The sequence below is a fragment of the Neomonachus schauinslandi genome, chromosome 1, assembly GCF_002201575.2.
Source record: "Neomonachus schauinslandi chromosome 1, ASM220157v2, whole genome shotgun sequence".
Classification (NCBI taxonomy): domain Eukaryota; kingdom Metazoa; phylum Chordata; class Mammalia; order Carnivora; family Phocidae; genus Neomonachus; species Neomonachus schauinslandi.
Genome location: NC_058403.1, coordinates 126,230,853 through 126,250,052, shown reverse-complemented (window position 1 = coordinate 126,250,052; position 19,200 = coordinate 126,230,853). Strand labels below are relative to the sequence as shown.

The window sequence follows — 19,200 nt, the reverse complement described above, 5'->3', positions numbered from 1 at the left end:
TGTACTATAGGAGTAAAGGGTACATACATCTGATCTAATCTAAAAGGTTAAGGAAGGCTTCGTGAATTAAGTAATGTTAAGGTCAGATCTGAATCTGAATCCTAAATAGGAGTTAGGGAGCTAAAGTGGAGGGGGAGGAGTATTCTAGATAGGATTAATAGCACTGCACAAAGGCTCACAAGTCAGTATTGTTTCTACATATAATATAGATGGATTGAAGAGATTACATAATTGTTAATTATGGAGGCTGCAGTTATAGATGAATCATTAAAGAAGTATAGCATCAAGGGAAAGTGAAATAAATTGATAATCAGAAGGGAAAGTAGGATTATTTATTAATTCAAAATATTGACTATGTGCCAGGCACTATTCTAGGCACTTGGTATGTATCACTGAAGAAAGCAAATAAAAGTCCCTGCTCTGATGAAACTTATATTCTAATATAGGGCGAGATAACAGCAAACATAATACAAATTATATAGTAAATTAACAGAGGATAAGTACTATGGGTAAGCTAGATTGGAATATAGGCAGGTGAGGGGTATTTTAAATACAGTAATCAGGGATTGCCTCAGTGAGGAGGTGGTGGTGACTGCACAAAGCCTTGAGAGATGAGGGAGTAAGGCCTGCAAATATTAAGAGGAAGCACATTCCAGACAGAGAGAAGAGCCAGTACAAAAGCCCTAAGAAGGAATGTGACTGGTACATTCCAAAACAGCAAGAAAGTTGGTGTGGCAGACCAAACAAGCAAAGCGTAAAGGAGTAGGAAATAAGGTCAGAGAGGCAATGAGGGATGGAGGCAGACCTTGCAGGATTTTGTGGGCCTGTCTGAGAATTTAGGGGAGGTTTACTTGTTCACTTCACACTGCTCCAGCATATATAAGATCAAGAACAAGAGGTAAGAGAGGAGGTTTGCGAAGATGGCTGAGTAGGAGGACCACTGTCCCATGTTTACAACTAGATTTCAATCACCTCTGAGTAAATAAACCAGAAAGCTATCTGCCTGACCTGCTAGCAATGCACCCCACCCATAAGTTCTCCTGGAACACTTGCCCACTCCAAGACTGCTGGCTTCAGCCCTGGGTTCAGCACAAATTTTGTTAATGCCTCTGCACTTCAGGGGATCCAGCCTAGGACTAGAAGCTCAGAATAAATATTGCTAACTCCGCCGTCCTGCCCGCAAGCCCTTCTGCAGTCATGCCCCCTCAGAACCAGCCTTCGTGGGTCTCACTAACATCACAGAGAGCAAGCACAGCCCACAACAGTCAGAGATTCAGTGTAGATGTCTGGACTGAAAGGAAAAGCAACTCAGACACAAGAGCAGGATGCAAGCAACACACACAGGTGAAGTGCCAGGTTCTGGTGAACAGCAGACACTGCACTGCAGGGCACTACAGAACCTCTTCTTCATAAAGCCACTACTTTCAAGAGCAGATGATATAGTTAACTTTCCTAACACCAAAACAGACACAGAGAGGTAGAAAAATGAGGAGACAGAAAAATATGTCCCAAATGAAAGAATAAGATAAAATCACAGCAGGAGATCTAAGTGAAACAGAAATAAGTAATGGGCCTGATAGAGAATTTAAAGTAATAATCGTAAAGATACTCTGGACTTCAGAGGTAGGTGGAGGACATTAGTGAGACCCTTGACAAAGAGATAAAAGCTAACATATCAGAGATGAAAAACTCAATAAATGAAATTAAAAATACAATAGATGAAATAAATAGTAGGCTATAGGAAGCAGAGGAACAAATCAGTGACCTGGAGGACAGAGTAATGGAAAGCAATCAAGTGGAGAAGGTGAGAGACAAATATTGCATCATGAAAATAGACTTAGAGAACTCAGTGACTCCATCAAGCATAATAATATTCACATTATAGGGATCCCAGAAGAGAGAGAAAGGGAGGCAGAAAATGTATTTGAAGAAATAAGAACTGAAAACTTCCTCAATCTGGAAAGGGAAACACAGGAGGCACAGAGATTCCCCCAACAAATTCAACCCAAGGAGGTCCACACCAAGACACAGCAATTAAAATGACAAAACCCCCCCCCCCAAAAAAACAAACCAAAAAAAAAGCAGTGATAAAGAAAGAATGTTACAGGTTGCAAAAGAAAAGACCATTAAATACAAAGGAAACCCTATAAGTCTATCAGCTCAATTTTCATCAGAAACTTTCCAGTCCAGAAGAGAGTGGCATGATATATTCAAAGTGCTAAAAGGGAAAAATCTGCAGCCAAGAATACTCTATCCATGGGCGCCTGGGTGGCTCAGTTGGTTGAGCGACTGCCTTCGGCTCAGGTCATGATCCTGGAGTCCCGGGATCGAGTCCCACATCAGGCTCCCTGCTGAGCAGGGAGTCTGCTTCTCCCTCTGACCCTCTTCCCTCTCGTGCTCTCTCTCTCATTCGCTCTGTCTCAAATAAATAAATAAAATCTAAAAAACAAAAAACAAAAAACAAACAAACAAAAAAAGAATACTCTATCCAGCAAGGTTATCATTCAGAATAGAAGGGGAGATAAAGAATTTCCCAGACAAACAAAAGTTAAAAGAATTCATGACCACTAAACCATGCCTACAAGAAGTGTTAAGGGGGACTCCGAATGGAAAACAAAAACCATAAGTAAGAGTAAAAAAAAAAATACAAGTACAAAAGAAAAAAAAAATTAAGCATATCTGTAAAAATCAGTCAAGAGAAGCACAAAATAAAAGGATGTAAAATATGATACCAAATATCTGAAATGTGGGGGGGAGAGGAGTAAAGAATGAGTTCAAAGTTAAGCAACCATCAGCTTAATATAGACTACTATAAGCAAAAGATGTTACATATAAACCTAATGGTAACACAAATCAAAAAACAGTAATAGATATGCAAAAAATGAAGAGTAAGGAATCCAAGTATATCACTAAAGAAAACCAGCAAACCATGAAAGAGAGCAAGAAAGGATCAGAGAAAAACTGCAAAAACAACCACAAAACAAGTAACAAAATAGCAATAAATACATATATATCAATAATTACTTTGAATGTCAATGGACTAAATGTTCCAATCAAAAGACATGGTGTCAGAAAGGATAAAAAAACAAGACCCATCTATATGCTGCCTATAATTTCTGCAGGTGGAGACTGAGCCTAGCTTTGCATGAGAAAAGAAATAAAGGGTATTGTTATACAAAATGTATGGAGAGTCCAGTTCAAATAGAAGGGCTGAATCTGCCCGCATTTCTTCTCGAACTTTCATTTGTTTGGAGGCGTGGGAAGAACAACGTCCCCAGGCAAAAGGATTTTGAAGGTTTGTATGCTGGTCTTTAAAAAAAAAGTTTAGAGAGTGCAAGAGAGTTTAAAGTCTTGGGGAAAGGCATACTCTGGGGTCAAGGATAGGGAAGAAATATAGCAAAGTCAAGAGTAGTTTAATAGTTTAAAATATTAAATGATGTGACACAAAAAATATTAAGTTCTATAAATGCCTAATTATTACTCAGAATTTAGTCTGTGATAATTTGGTCTTTAAAAAGAACCTTCTGAGTTAAAGTCATTTTTCTTTTCTTTCCTAAACAAAATAACTTTTGAGAGTATTTCTCTAGATCCTACCTACAAGTGCTCATTAGCTGCCTTGAGGCTCTCTGGGGTGAATTTTTTTGGTTTGGCCATTGGTTCCTCAGTAGCAGGCACTTTCTTGTTCCTTTCATCTAAGTGGAAACTTTGAAAGGTATGTAGTTTTTGAAACAAGATGGAATTCTTCCCCAGATTTGTACCCTAAGACACTTTAGAACTTGGATTTGACTTCACAGCATGGTTATACAAAAAATAAAAGATCAAGTGCTCACAAGGTTAAATTTCAGGAAAGCCCTCTTGGATGCAAGACAAAGGCGGGGTGTAAAACGAAAACAAAAGTAGCCTGAGTTAAAGAGGTCATTTGATTTTACTCTACACTCAAGACTGCTCCTCTCTGTACGCTGAAACAGGTTGGTTTTTTCATTTTCTCACTCTAACTTGGATAAGATTGTTTTTTAAAGCCCAAAGACTTTGTATATTTACCTATGTAAAGGGAGTCTTAATGCACAAAAGTCTAAATGTTAACATGTGCAAAAAAGAGCTATTTGAAAACAGCTATACACTTTAATCTTAAAACAAAAATCTGAATATAGCAAGAAGAAAATATTTTATTATTTCTGGTATTATGTTAATATCATTACTTGCCTACAAAACTTTGTTAATGAGAAAATAGGTTTTGCTATACAATTATTTTCTGCTTTATTTTACAAATGCTATTTTTTTGTTCTTGTAATAATTATAAAGACATCTAAAATGTGTTCCTGTATATCTGCCAGAAGGATCAATTCAAGCAAATAATTTCCATTCCTGTCCTATTTACTCACATTTTTTAGTAAGATTCTTATTTAAAAATATACTTCCTTAGTGTCTTATATTATTTGGGCATATTATTCCTTACCACCAGGTTCAAGATTTGTGATGAATGAGAAAGAAAGAACAAAGTTCATACTGTGTTAATAATTAACACATAAGAAAATGATGATCAGAATAGAATGGTCTTCCAGACTGGAACTTTTCAAATAAACTTAAGGGTAAAAATAGTCATTTTAAATTGTTGGTACCTGGTTTGTACATAATGAAAGCAATTCTTCTATGTGGTACGTTTCCTTGAGGAGCCTTCTCTGCTTTACTCATCCAAAAAGGGTTAGTAAGAATAAGAATATTCTTTTGGAAATGTACCATAAATTGGCACACTGTTTTGAATGATTCTATAAGAATGTTAGAGCTTCGGGGCGCCTGGGTGGCTCAGTCGTTGAGCGTCTGCCTTCGGCTCAGGTCATGATCCCAGGGTCCTGGGATCGAGCCCCACATCGGGCTCCCTGCTCCGCGGGAAGCCTGCTTCTCCCTCTCCCACTCCCGCTGCTTGTGTTCCCTCTCTCGCTGTATCTCTCTCTGTCAAATAAATAAAATCTTTTTTTTTTTAATTAAAAATTTTTTTAAAAATTTATTCATGAAAGTCAGAGAGAGAGAGAGGCAGAGGCAGAGGGAGAGAAGCAAGCTCCCTGCGGAGCAGGGAGCCCGATGTGGGACTCGATCCTGGGACTCCAGGATCATGACCTGAGCCGAAGGCAGACGCTTAACCATCTGAGCCACCCAGGCGCCCCAATAAATAAAATCTTTAAAAAAAAAAAAAAAAAAGAATGTTAGAGCTTCTTCCAAGGACAAAAATAACCAAAGGGAGACAGAAAGGCTAAGGAAAAAGCAAAATAAAACTCAGCAGTAAAATAAAAACACTAAAAGTCAATTTTATATACATTTTAAAACTTGTGAATTCTGGGGGCGCCTGGGTGGCTTGGTTTAGCATCTGCCTTTGGCTCAGGTCCTGATCCCAGGGTCCTGGGATCCAGCGCCACATCAGGCTCCCTACTCAGCCAGGAGCCTGCTTCTTCCTCTCCCTCTGCCTGCCACTCCCCCTGCCTGTGCTCTCTCTCTCTGTCAAATAAATAAAATCTTAAAAAAACAAAAACAAAAACAAAAAAACTTGTGAATTCTGTGCGAGCTTATCTTACTTCTATAAGGTGTTAATAACCAATATCATAAAATAACTAATGATGAGACACGAAGATTCCTGCCATATAATCTATTCTAGACTAATAGCTTTATATCTACTTGTAAAACCTTTAGTTTGACAAATATTTACTAAGCACCTAGTGTATACCAGCCACTCCATAAGGTATTCATTACAAACATAAATCCAACAGGTCATACTCTTAGGGAACTAAGAAACCCATCTTTTCCACAGGATGGGGTCAGTTCTCTGAGAATGAACGTAGGTATGTATGTAGATATAGCTATTGGATCATGAAAGTCTTCTGGGGAGGTGATGTCCAAGTTAACTGAGGAGGAACTGGCCCTTTAAGAGAAGGGCAGGAAACAGTCTATGAGATGAAGGAACAGAATGAGTAATGATGTAGACATGTGCTACAGCATGGTGTGTGCCAGCAAACTGCTTGCAGATGACTACTCTAACTGTCCGGGGCGTGTAGTAGAGAGATGTAGCACAGTGTGGGGTGCATAGTAGAGAGATGTAGCGGGAACCATGGGTAGGACCACATTATGGAGGGAGCCTTGGGCATCATGCTAAGGAGCTTGGATTGTATCTTTCAGGTGGAGTAACATGTCTTTCAGGTGAGGAGCTAAGCAGAAGAGTGACAGATTGACATTTCAGAGATATAGAACTCTGGTGGCAGTAAGAAAAATGATTTTGACAAAGAGGTGGTAAGGAGGATTAAGAGTAGCAGATACCAGTTGGGAAGATATTGTAATAGGCCAGGTAAGGAACAATGGTGGTCGATGGTGCAGATGTGTCAAAGAGGGCAAATTAAAAGAAAGAGGCAGATTCACAATCTATTGGAAAGGTAAAGTCAGAATTTAGGGTCTGACTGGAAATTCGGGATGAAGATGAGAGAGGTCAAGGACAGTGTAGGCTTAAGACTTCGGTAACTAGTGGAATGATGCTATTGAATGATAGCATACATTCAGCATGTGTGACAGGGTTTGAAGGGAAGCTAACTAGAGGAAACTTTGTTTTATAAAGGCCAACTAGTGAAATTAAGTATAAACACTGAGGTAATTTATTTAACTTATTTTAAAATAAATTTATTTTTAAAAATGTTTATAAATAATAAAAATAAATTTATTTCAGATGAATAAAATAATTTACTTAATTTACTGCCAATATCCTGCATAAGAATCACAAAGTTGTATATGTAAAAAATATGACTTTTTATTCCTTTTGTTGAAATGACTATATTTCATATTTTAAAAACTATTTTTACATAAAAGTCATTACTTTGATTTAGGGTTTAATGATTAAGAAAGTTCCTCAGGGTATTATTTTTATTGTTCTTGTGTAAATTCCAGCTCCTGCACACAGACTTGTAAAAACAGGGGATGAAGAATTAATCTTGGGTATATACTCCAGTGTGGCTTCCATTGAAGAGTTTCAAATTTCAAAGAGCAGCAGATTCAGCCTCACCTATGTTATAGCAACAATCTACTCTCTAGTAAAAGAACAAAACATATGCTAGATTAAAAAGTGTTTCCTTTTAAACAATATTAAAATGAATAATTTATGTCCTTTTTGACATTTAGATTGGAGCCATGGCTTTGGAACACAACCTGTCAACAGATTACTATGATGAGGAAAATGAAGTGAATGGCACTCATGACTATAGTCAGTATGAAGTGATCTGTATAAAAGAGGAAGTCAGAAAATTTGCAAAAGTTTTCTTGCCTGCCTTCTTCACAATAGCTTTCATCATTGGAATTGCAGGCAATTCCATAGTTGTGGCAATTTATGCCTATTACAAGAAGCAGAGAACCAAAACAGATGTGTACATCCTGAACTTGGCAGTGGCAGATTTACTCCTTCTATTCACTCTGCCTTTTTGGGCAGTTAATGCAGTTCATGGATGGGCGTTAGGGAGAATCATGTGCAAAGTCACTTCAGCCTTGTACACAGTCAACTTCGTCTCTGGAATGCAGTTTCTGGCTTGTATCAGCATAGACAGATACTGGGCAGTAACTAAAGCCCCAGGTCAAGCAGGAGTGGGGAAACCATGCTGGCTTATCTGTTCCTGTGTCTGGACGGCTGCCATCTTGCTGAGTATACCTCAGCTGGTTTTTTACACAGTAAGTGACAAGGCTAGGTGCATTCCCATCTTTCCATATCACCTAGGAACCTCAGTGAAAGCATCAATTCAAATGCTGGAAATCTGCATCGGATTTGTAATACCCTTTCTTATTATGGGAGTGTGCTACTTTGTCACAGCAAGGACACTCATCAGGATGCCCAACATCAAAAAATCTCGACCCCTCAAAGTTCTGCTCACAGTGGTTATAGTTTTCATTGTCACTCAGCTGCCTTATAACATTGTCAGGTTCTGCCAAGTCATAGACATTATCTACTCCCTGATCACCGACTGCGACATGAGCAAACGCATGGATGTTGCCATCCAAATCACGGAGAGCATTGCACTCTTTCACAGCTGCCTCAACCCAATCCTGTATGTTTTCATGGGAGCCTCTTTTAAAAACTACATTATGAAAGTTGCTAAGAAATATGGGTCCTGGAGAAGACAAAGACAAAACGTGGAGGAGATTCCTTTTGATTCAGAAGATCCTACAGAGCCAACCAGTACTTTTAGCATTTAAATGTAACACTGCTATCTCTTGCTTCGATACACATGAATGCTGCTTCTCCCTCAGATAAAACATCTGCTTTATTCTGAAACTTAAATCTCAAACACCGTGGTGCTAATTTACAGCAATCAAGAGGTGGGGGGAGGATGGGGAGAATATAGCAACCAGGAAGAGGAGGAAACGAAATAATAAATGCACAAAACATGAACTTAAAATTAACAATATAGGAAAATAGTATTAACAGGCATAAATAATACAAACAGTATGCTATGAATTAGGCCATCTGAAACAGATTAATAAAAAGGCTTATATTAAGGGGCATTTCTAATTATTTTAAATGATCTAAATTTTAATATAAGAATGATCTCACTGCATAATTTCAGTACTTGAATAACTATACAGCAAAATTTAATCCTTTTTTCCTATTTCTTAGTTTGTGATTTCCTAAGACCCCAGAAAGAATAACAATTTAACAATTAAGAAATTACATAAATAGCTTTACTGGCCCTTTTAATACATCCCTGGTAATTTTTTTTTTCTTTTTATCCCTGGTAAATTTCTGAACATACAATTTGCTTCCATGATGTCAATTTTCTTTAGTAATAAACTGGTTATCCTGTTAGATTTACATGTATACTCTAGAAGCAATCTTTAGATAATCATATTTACCTAGATGCCAATTTTGTGACTTCCTAAAGGGCTCATCCATTTATGTGAGTCTATTACTGAGGGTTGACTAACCAATACATTTTCTTATGTATAGATTCTTATTATTTTGCTTAAGCACTTGCATTTTTAAGCAATAAAAGTATGTGACACAATTTTTAATAACATGTATATCTTATCTCTTTAACTACAATTATTTATAAATTATTACAGTTCATTTAATATGTCCCTACTGAAATTTAATTTTGATAGAAATTACATTGATCAATAGTGTGCACTAATATGAATTTTCTCTCTCGTAAACTATAAAAAAATTGTGAACTGTAGGGGCACCTGGGTGGCTCAGTCATTAAGCATCTGCCTTCGGCTCAGGTCATGATCCCGGGGTCCTGGGATCGAGCCCTGCTTCGGGCTCCCTGCTCTGCGGGAAGCCTGCTTCTCCCTCTCCCACTCCCCCTGCTTGTGTTCCCTCTCTCACTGTGTCTCTGTCAAATAAATAAAATCTTAAAAAACAAAACAAAAACCGTGAACTGCAAAATTGTAGGGAAAAAAAAGACATGTTTTCTGCTCTTAAAATAAATATCACCTAATCAAGATATGTTATTTTAAAATTACTTTTCTTTGGGGAGCCTTTGTGGCACTGTTGGTTGAGCCTCTGGCTCTTGGTTTTGGCTCAGGTCGTGAGATCAATCCCCAGGTTGGGCTCTGCACTCAGCATGGAGTCTGCTTGGAGTTTCTCTCTCCCTCTCCCTCTGCCTCTGCCCTAACCCCCACCCCTGCACTCTCTCCCTCTCTCCAAAATAAATAAATATATATATATTTTAAGATTTTACTTACTTATTTGACAGGGAGAGACACAGTGAGAGATGGAACACAAGCAGGGGGAGTGGCAGAGGGAGAAGCAGGCCTCCCACCAAGCAGGGAGCCCGATGCGGGGCTCGATCCCAGAACCCTGGGATCATGACCTGAGCCAAAGGCAGACACCCAACGACTGAGCCACCCAGGTGCTCCCAAAATAAATAAATGTTTTTAAAAAATTACTTTCATTTAATCAAATATTTCTAAATTTGAATATGCTTTCAAAGGCAGAATTTAAAGAACAGTGATCATGAAACTAATAACTATGTATCATATTATTCTAGCACAGCACCTGGGACAAAGGATGGATCTGAATACTCACCACTGCTCCACCATTTCTTGCCATTAATTACATAGCTATCTCCATCTCGTTGGATGCTACATTCAATATTTGTGGCATCACTCGAAGCTACATTGGGCTCTATAAATAAGCAAAGGTTGAATTTACAGGCAGGCAGACATTATCAGTTTACAAAGAGACTTTAGATAAGGAAATGTGAACTCTTTGAGGATAGAGGCATGTTCCTAACCTTCCTCCCTTCTTCCACTCTGGTTCTCCTATAATCTACACATAGTAGGTATTCAGTAAATGTGCATTGGAAGAATGAATGAATGAATATCGAACACTGGGATCAGCAATCTGAATTGTGTTCTTGGCTTCCTCACTGATACATGATTTGAGATAATGCGCTCAATCCTTTCTCTAATCATCAAAAGTAGGAACATTGTTGTTTATTGTCCACAGTGGAAATCTACTAAATACTAAATATTTGCAAGCCAGATTTCCCCACCATCTAGTTTACTATCTTAGACAATTTCCAACTGTACCTTGCAAATTCCATCAGGAATGCTCTCACTGACTTATTTTGCATTCTGTAAAGCCTGCTCAGCACAATGTCTTCAGAAAGTTTTCCATGGGACACCCTCACACAACTGCTTTACTATATGGCATTTCAAAATGTACAGGCTAGCCCTCAAACATAGTAATCTGCACTTGTTAATATGCTACTCTTTTAAATGGGTCCTTCAGATATTTTGTGTGTTCTATTTCTAAAACTAGAGACCCATGGGGTTCCTTTAGAAAGGGATCCGTGTACTTATTTTGTAACCTCCAATCAGTGCTTTGTAGACAACATGTCACTGCAGATGTTCAATAAATGCCTCTCACTGATTTTAAATGGAGATCAGTTTTGCTATTATAAATACATACAGTGTTATAGAAGACTTTTAAATCTGGCTAAAATTATGGCCAGATGACATTTAGTTTAATTCTAAACTCAACTATAAAATGATGACTTTTTCCTTTAAAGAATTCTCAATTGCTGTTTCCTATGTACAAATGGTACCAAACCCATTTTTAACATGCTCCTAATTTTACTTCCCCATATGATCATAATTTGAACTATGTGACCAGCATTGCTGAATGGTCTATTTTTCTAGGTTTATGGCAGAGTTAAGTATTTTGTAACTATCAATAAAAATTATTACAAAGACGACTATTTCATACACAAGGGCAAAAAAGATATTAAATATACATACATGGCAATTTTAGAAATGCAAGTCAAAAGATTATGAAGTTAGGTTTACTCTGCTGCTAAATGCCTAAAGTAAACTGCCAGAAAACATCACCTGGTATCCTCCCAAAGGGGAGGACAATTTTATTTTGCACATTTAAAAATGCCAAAATTTGAAATTGGGCTCAAAACAAACATATGCCTATCTCTGTCCATGGGCAAATTTGCCTGACATACAAAGCCATTCTTTCATTTTAGCTCATCTATAATAACTCCAGGATGACTGACTGCACAAGGGGAGAACCATGATTTGCTTTTACCTGTCATACAGAAACAGGAGGCAATGTTCCCTTGAAGAAGAGGCTCAAGCCACTGCTGCTTCTGCTTTTCACTTCCATATAGGTGGAGCAACTCCATGTTCCCTGTGTCTGTAAGTAATAAGAAAAAACACTTCTTTTGCATTTAAAAATTTACCAATATGAAATCCAAACTTTATGTTGCTAATATACACATGTATCTTTTTAAGGCAAACATCTGTTTAAAAAAATATTTTGAAACATAATAAAATAATTTATAATGAAGGTATGCCATAAATAGTTATTATAAGTATATGGCATTTGGTGCATATTTATTCAATTTGTGTTGAATTACACACACTTGTCTGCTTTGTCCCTAATTCAGTCCTAATTGAGGTCTGACTCAATTAGGACTAAGGAAAACAATTTACTGCCTTAATCTTTCCCTGCTTTCTTGCAAATATGCTTTGCTAGGAGTGACTGCAATGCTCCTGGAGAACAATTATCATTACATGCTCTACTGAGACTCCATCACTGAGATTCCTGTTCCTCAAACATACACTGTGCTAACTTTCACATATTTGCCTGTGCCAAGCCTTCTCTCAAGTCCAATTCTACCCATCATTCCTAAGTAAATTCCTGCTTCTGAGCCACTTCCATTGTGAAGAATCTCTGATTACCCAGTCAGAAATATCTCCTTCCTCTGAACTCAGAGTAATATTGTTTCTTTACCTCTATCATTGCTCTTACTTTTGTGCACGCCCTACCATCTAGAAAAGTACAAGGTAGTATCTCAAGAATGCTAAACACAGAATCCCTGATAGAAAATGACAGCAGATAACTTCAAAGACCCTTTCTAAACCTCAGAGGGCATTGTTCAGTAACTGATATACTACTATCACTCTCATATAAAAAAGAATGCTTCATATCTGCCATGGAGCAAAACACTCTAGGGGCTTTTCTCTGATATTTGTTCCTATAAAACTTCTAAAAAAGAAAAAAACTAAAACCTTTCCCTTGGGATGCCTGGGTGGCTCAGTAGGTTAAGCATTTACCTTTGGCTCGGGTCATGATCCCAGAGTCCTGGGATCGAGTCCTGCATCGGGCTCCTTGCTCAGTGGGGAGCCTGCTTCTTCCACTGCCTGCAGCTCCCCCTGCTTGTATGCTTTCTCTCTCTCTCTCTCTGACAAATAAATAAAAATTAAAAAAAAAAAAAACAACCTTTCCCTTGAAAACTGATTACTCATAAGATTTTTTAAAAAGATTATTTTATTTTAGGGAGAGAGAGAGAGAATGAGAGATCGTGCAGTGGCGGGGGGGGAAGAGGGAGAAGGAGAGAGAAAATCTCAAGCAGACTCCTCGCTGAGTGGGAAGCCCAACACAGGGCTCAATCCCACAACCCTGAGATCATGACCTGAGCTGAAATCAAGAGTTGGATGCTTAACGGACTGAGCCACCTAGGTGCCCCAATTATTCATTGAGATTTTCAGGAAGAATTTTTCAGTATCACCTCTAAACATGACTTGAAGGACAGTCACTGAAATGCCTATGAAAATGGAGTTAAATCAAAGTTAATTCTCTCAAAATGTATTTGCACTCTGTTCAGACACTATTAACAGAGCCAAAGTTACATTAAAATGCACAAAATTCCTAGTAGATTAACATTAGCTTAAAATTCTTTTTGACTGAGGGAGAAATGAATCTTGAGTTATAATTAATGAAGCTCACTGTTTTCTTTGCTTATTTTAAATTCACTGTTTCTCGTTATAGTTCAAATGAGGTAAATATTGAAAAAGGTCTTCCCAAAAATTGTCAGTTTATTCTGAGAAGCTGGCAAAATGAAGCTATCATTTACAGGTTGGGAAAAAGCCTAGATAAGTTACTTCTACAAAAAAATTACTCTCCCCCAAATCAGTCCATAGGCCCACCAAATTTTCTAGTAATAGCTATAGAATTAAAATTGCCATACTCAACATTCTAATATACAATATTGCATGACTTCATGAAGGGCAAAAAAAACAAAACAAAAGACAAATTGGAAGACTACATATGTTTCCCATAAGCTTTTCGAACTATTTGGAAAGCTTGACTAGAAATTCATCTTTTATACTTAAGAAACCTCCCAAAGTATTTAATTGGCATCAGTTACATTCCCTTCTTTATCTGCTTTGGAAATGCTCCGAAACACAATGCCCCAAGGCCTTCATGAAGATATCTCCACTACAAAGAGAAAACGCCTAGTTTTCTACTTACGGTTTTATACATCCTTGTTTGCTAAGGAGAGTTGCTAATCATACTTTGGCCAAAGAAAATGTATTTTCCTGGCCAATTTTAAAATTTCAGCAGTTTGGTGATATCATTTAGACAGTACAATTGATAGACTCATGAAATTTTAATAGTAGAAATTTTAATGCTAGGCAAATGATCTTCTAGTGAAAAGTGAGTTCACGGGTCAAATGGAGAAATAGTGGCAGAGCTGCGTCTGCAAAGGAAGTCTTCTATAGCATTATTTTTTCATATTATGACCCATTTGTATGTCATGAAATCAATTTAATGGAATATGGCTAGCATTTGCTAAAAAATAAGATAGATCAAAATAGAACACATTAGATTAGACTCACTGGAAAATATCTGAATATACTGTATGTAATAAAGGAAACTATTATTTCATGAAACCCTTTTTCAGTAATATATATGCTTTTCATTTCTTGTTCCCCAAGTCCCTTGCCCAATCCATCCATCCGTCCATGAACATACACATACAACTACATATGCTACATATTGGGTCACAATATAAATTATATTTCTCACTATGAGTAGCAATAAAAATTTTTTTTAAAAGACTACCAGTTCTCCTTCCACAAAATTATGCCATCTATACAGTATAATGTAATAGCTTCACATAAATGAGATGAAGTCTTTAGAAATTCTGTGATAGATTTGACTTTTACAATAGCCTCATTATTGGATTAAAATGTAGTACAGCAGTAATTTGATAAATTGGTAATTTGAGGAGGGAAAACTACCAAGGATAAGTTCAACCATGCATCAGAAGTCTATAACTTCCTTAATAGTTCCAAATGAGAGTCAAAGTCCACTGTGCAAACACTTTGCTATGCAACCAGATTGTGTTTTCTCTCAGATATCCAATATACTTCTTTTTGGTAGTTCCATCCTTGATTAACTCTTTTTGGGAAAGCTTTAGCAGCAGGGCCATACAATGAGCACAAAAGGCAATACTGAGGTCTAACTTATTCAATGACAATATAGGATATCATACCATCATCCTTCTACAACAAATCAAATGTTGGTCCTTGACTGGGAGCAACAGAATAACCAGAGTAACCTGGGGGAAAAAAGACAAAAGACATTCCCAGGGTCTACCTTAGACCTACTGAATCAAAACTATAGGGATGGAGCCTGTGAATCTGTTTTTGTTTTAAGTTCCTTAGCCAGTTCTTTGACAAATCCAGGTTTGAAAACACCTTCTACAGACTACATTCCAGGTTTATCTCTTCCATATTACCTTTTTAAAAAAATTTTTAGAAAGATTTTTATTATGTATTTGAGAGAGAGGGAGAGCACAGGGGGAGAGGGAGAGGGAGAAGCAGACTCCCTGCTGAGCAGAGAGCCCAACATGGGACTCGATCCCAGGACCCTGAGATCATGACCTAAGCCGAAAGCAGACACTTAAGTGACTGAGCCACCCAGGCATCCCTCTTCCATATTACCTTTTTAAAGAAAAGTTGGCCTCCTTCCCTTATCCTTCCAATTTTTCATGCCAAAATCTTTGGAGGCATCCTTGACTTCCCCATATCCAATCAGGAAATCCTCTTTGCTCTTCCTTCAAAATATATTTAGAATCTTTCTACTTCTCACCTTTTCTGCTGCTACCACCCTAGAACAAATCCCCATCATCTCTAACTGGGATTATTACAACAGACTCCCTGCTTCCTTCCTTCCCTCCTTTTGTTAATTCCCAACATAGTAGTCAAAGTGATTCTTTTAAAACTGACATAACATCTTGTCACTCCTCTGGTAAAATCTCCCATGGCTTCCCATTTCACAGGAGGTATAAGCCCTTACCTGCCCTATAATAAGGCCCTTTCCTCCCTGATATCTTCTCTTACTATTCTCCCAACTATGCCAGGCTCCTTGAGTCTTCTTGGAATATACCCATCATACTCTTGCCTTAGGGCCTATGCATTTTTTGTGCTATGGAAATTCCTTCCCCAGATATCAGCATAGCTAACTCTCTTGCCTTTTTTAAGTCTGTATCCAATATCATTTTCTCAGTAAGGCCTATCCTGGCCATTCCGTGTTAAACTGTAATTTGCATTTCTTGTTCCCCAGCATTCCAGTGTGGCCCTACCGTACTGATTTTTTTAAATTTTTTTCCCCAAAGTACTTTTCATCTTCAAACTTACTACATAATTTACTTACTTACAATATTTATTATTATTTATTTATGTCTCCCTCCATTAGAACATCAGCTCCATGAGGGCAGGAATCTTTGTGCATTATATTCTTTGATACATCCCAAGGATCTAGAACAGTGCTTGGTACGTTGTAAGTAATCAATAAATAACTGGTGAATAGGGGCACCTGGCTGACTCAGTTGCAAGAGTGTGTGACTCTTGATCTTGGGGTCATGAGTTTGAGCCCCACGTTGAATGTAGAGATTACTTAAATAAATTTTTAAAAACTTAAAAAAAAAAAACTGGTAAAGAAATGGAGAGATAGTGAGGCTAACCAAAATATTTGGAACTCTCTATCCATTCCAACTAGCCATATAAATATCTAATACCCAATCACGAAACTGTAATCTTTATATTGCCAGTCCCTTTGGAGGTAGCCTCTACTCACTAATACTCTTAATGCAATGATGTTTAACAAAAGAATAATCCAATGAGAATATCAGATCCATTTTTTAAAATATTTAAAACAAAGTAACTGAGAAGTAAAATTGTAGACAAGTTTATAAACCAATGACTTTGTGTAGAAAAACTTCCTGTCATAAAATAGAGGAATTTCAAACACTGCTCAAAATATCTGAGAAAGTTCTGTTGTCAAATAATATAGTAACCTGGTGCTTGGCAGTTAAAGACATCTGGAGCAAAAAAGCATTTTCCTGTTTCTTCAGCAATCAAGGCATAGTCCACCTGGCTGAGACCGCTTACAGCTGGCAAAAACAAGTTCCAGAGGCCTTCTGCTTTGGCCATTTCCTGTCAAGGTGATGAATATGCCAGAGTGATCATAATTTACCATGAACTGAGTTTTTTTTAAAAAGATATTGCTATTTATGCTTTTTGAAATTTAAAAACACTTACGAAGTTATTTGTTTTATTTACCCTACAGTGTGCAAAATCAAATAGTTACTAACTCATTACAAATCAACAGTTTCCTAACTGTTAAAGAAATGCCTTTTCCTCCACGCTTCCTTAGATTTGGCTGAAAAAGTAAAAACATGAAATTAGACTGAGCCCATGTGAGACAAATGTCCTGCTTGACGTCTATTGCAATTTTGCAGCAGATGGTAGTGAGTGGTGTTGATAATATTTTTTCTTTCAAAGCTGTAAGAGGCTATCTTCATCACATACCATATACAAAACACTATGTAACCTAATTTGTATACTACAGATTCTGTTTTTAACTTTCTTTTTAAAAAGTTATTATTGATATATTTATTATCTACATATATAACAACAACAGCAATAATAAACTAAGGTTTCAAAAAACACCTGCATACACATTTTCCAATATTAAAGGTTTTCTTGTTTTTCTTACCTTAAGTTTATCAATCACTAAAGGTTTTTTCCATCTGTCCACTGAATTTTCATTTTGAACATAGAACTCAATTACCTCCTTAAAGTAATAACAAGAAAAAAGTTCATTAGCTAAAGTTAATACAAAGTAAATAATGCCATAAGCTGCTAATACCCAAAGTAAACATATTTAGGTGAAGTAGCTTTTCAAGCTGCTATTAAATCAGTAATACTTCTTTGAAAAACCAGATACATGAGTATAAACAATTCTAGAGGTTTGCTGCTCACGAAATTATGCTGTCTTGATATTAGATAACAGACTTCCAAAGTCTTGTACCAAGATTTGAGTGTTTCATTTTTAGCAATATAGCTCAATGGGTGGTCATAGGAACCCCCCTCAAAGTAGCACAACTAAAAATGCCAGAGAAAATATTTAAAACAATGAAAAAAAATTCATGTAGTAATGAATAGCTGTGCTGGAAGAACAATAAGGAAATTCCTCAGTGGTCAGAAATAAAAAAGCTCAATTCTTCAGGTGTTACTAAACTACTTGTTTCAAGCCACCATTAGCAAAAATTAACAAAACCAATAGTGTAACAACAGAATCACACTCCCCAAAGACTACAGATAAAATAATGATCAGATACAGAATAAAGTATTTGTGTCCAATAGATTTCAAGAATAAAGGAAGGAATTAAAAGTATGACAAGGGTTATCAAAATTGGCCAAATTTGTAAAAGAACAACAACAACCAAAAAAGTAAAAGAATCAAATGCAACTTGAGGAGAAGAAAAACCACATTAATTAAATTTAAAAATCCAAGCAGTGGTTCTTAAACTTTAGTGGTATTGGAATTACTTGGGGCACTTGATGAGAACACAAGTATCCACGAGCTATCCTACTTCAATGAGCCTACAGTTTCTGTATTCTTTACTAGCCCTGGCAATTCTGACACTCCAAATTTTGAGAATCACTGCCCTAGGGATGGTTGAAAAGTAGATTAGATATGGTTGAAAAAAGAAATAAATTGGAAGAAAAATATGAAGAAATTACTCCTTTCTTGAATGAAGCACAAAAATTCAATAGAAGGAAAATATGAAAGGTTAAGGGATATGATGGATATAGAGAAAAGTTCTCACATCAGTCTAATTGGGGACCCTAGATAAAGAGTATGAGAAGAGGGAATACCGGAAAAAATTACATCTGAGTTTTTAGAACTGATGAAAAACACCAATCCTCAAGTTCAGAAAACATAATAAAGCCAAAGCACAAACTGTTGAATATCAAAGAGAAATAAAAGCTCTTAAAAGGAGGGGAGGGTGGAAGGACAGATCAATGATAATTTTTTTAAAAGATTTATCTGTTTATTTGAGAGAGAGCAAGCGAGGGGTAGGGGGAGAGGGAGAGAGAGAATCTCCAGCAGACTCCCCGCTGAGCACAGAGCCTGATGTGGGGCTTGATCTCATGACCCCCAGATCATGACCTGAGCCAAAATCAAGAGTTGGACACTTAACTGACTGAAACACCCAAGTGCCCCCAGATCGCTGATAATTAAAGAATTGAGAACTGACTCCCCAGAGCAACAAATGAAGCCAGAAATCAGTGTGATAATGTCTTCACTTGCTGAGAGAAAATAACTGTCAACCTAGAATTCTATATCCAATAAAACAATCTTTCAAGAATTAGGGCAAAATAAAGGCATTAGAAAAAAAGAAACAGAGAGAATCTGAATCTGAATCATTACTTACCTCTCCTGAGCAGAAAAAAGGAAAAAAGAAAGATCAAAGAAAAGGTTACCACTAGATTCTCATTAAAGGAACTTGACCCTAAAAGAAACATCTGAGTTGCAAGAAGAACCAGTAAATAAAGTGATAAATACATGGGTAAATCTAAATTTAA

General features: G+C 37.0%; 2 protein-coding genes across 2 annotated transcripts in view; one reads left to right on the top strand and one right to left on the bottom strand.

Moving 5' to 3' along the window:
- ACAD11 (acyl-CoA dehydrogenase family member 11) overlaps window positions 1-19,200 on the bottom strand; it is a 106,894-nt gene that overhangs the window by 48,343 nt on the left and 39,351 nt on the right. Inside the window, exons 10-13 of the mRNA XM_044915633.1 lie at window positions 17,324-17,401; window positions 16,623-16,761; window positions 11,561-11,668; window positions 10,049-10,147 (exon numbers count right to left, since the gene is read on the bottom strand). Coding sequence (XP_044771568.1) covers window positions 10,049-10,147; window positions 11,561-11,668; window positions 16,623-16,761; window positions 17,324-17,401 — 424 coding nt within the window. The remainder of the gene's footprint in view (window positions 1-10,048; window positions 10,148-11,560; window positions 11,669-16,622; window positions 16,762-17,323; window positions 17,402-19,200) is intronic.
- ACKR4 (atypical chemokine receptor 4) lies at window positions 7,162-8,684 on the top strand. Its single transcript, XM_021678782.1, has one exon. The coding sequence runs from the start codon at window positions 7,162-7,164 to the stop codon at window positions 8,212-8,214; it is 1,053 nt and encodes a 350-aa protein (XP_021534457.1). The 3' UTR covers window positions 8,215-8,684.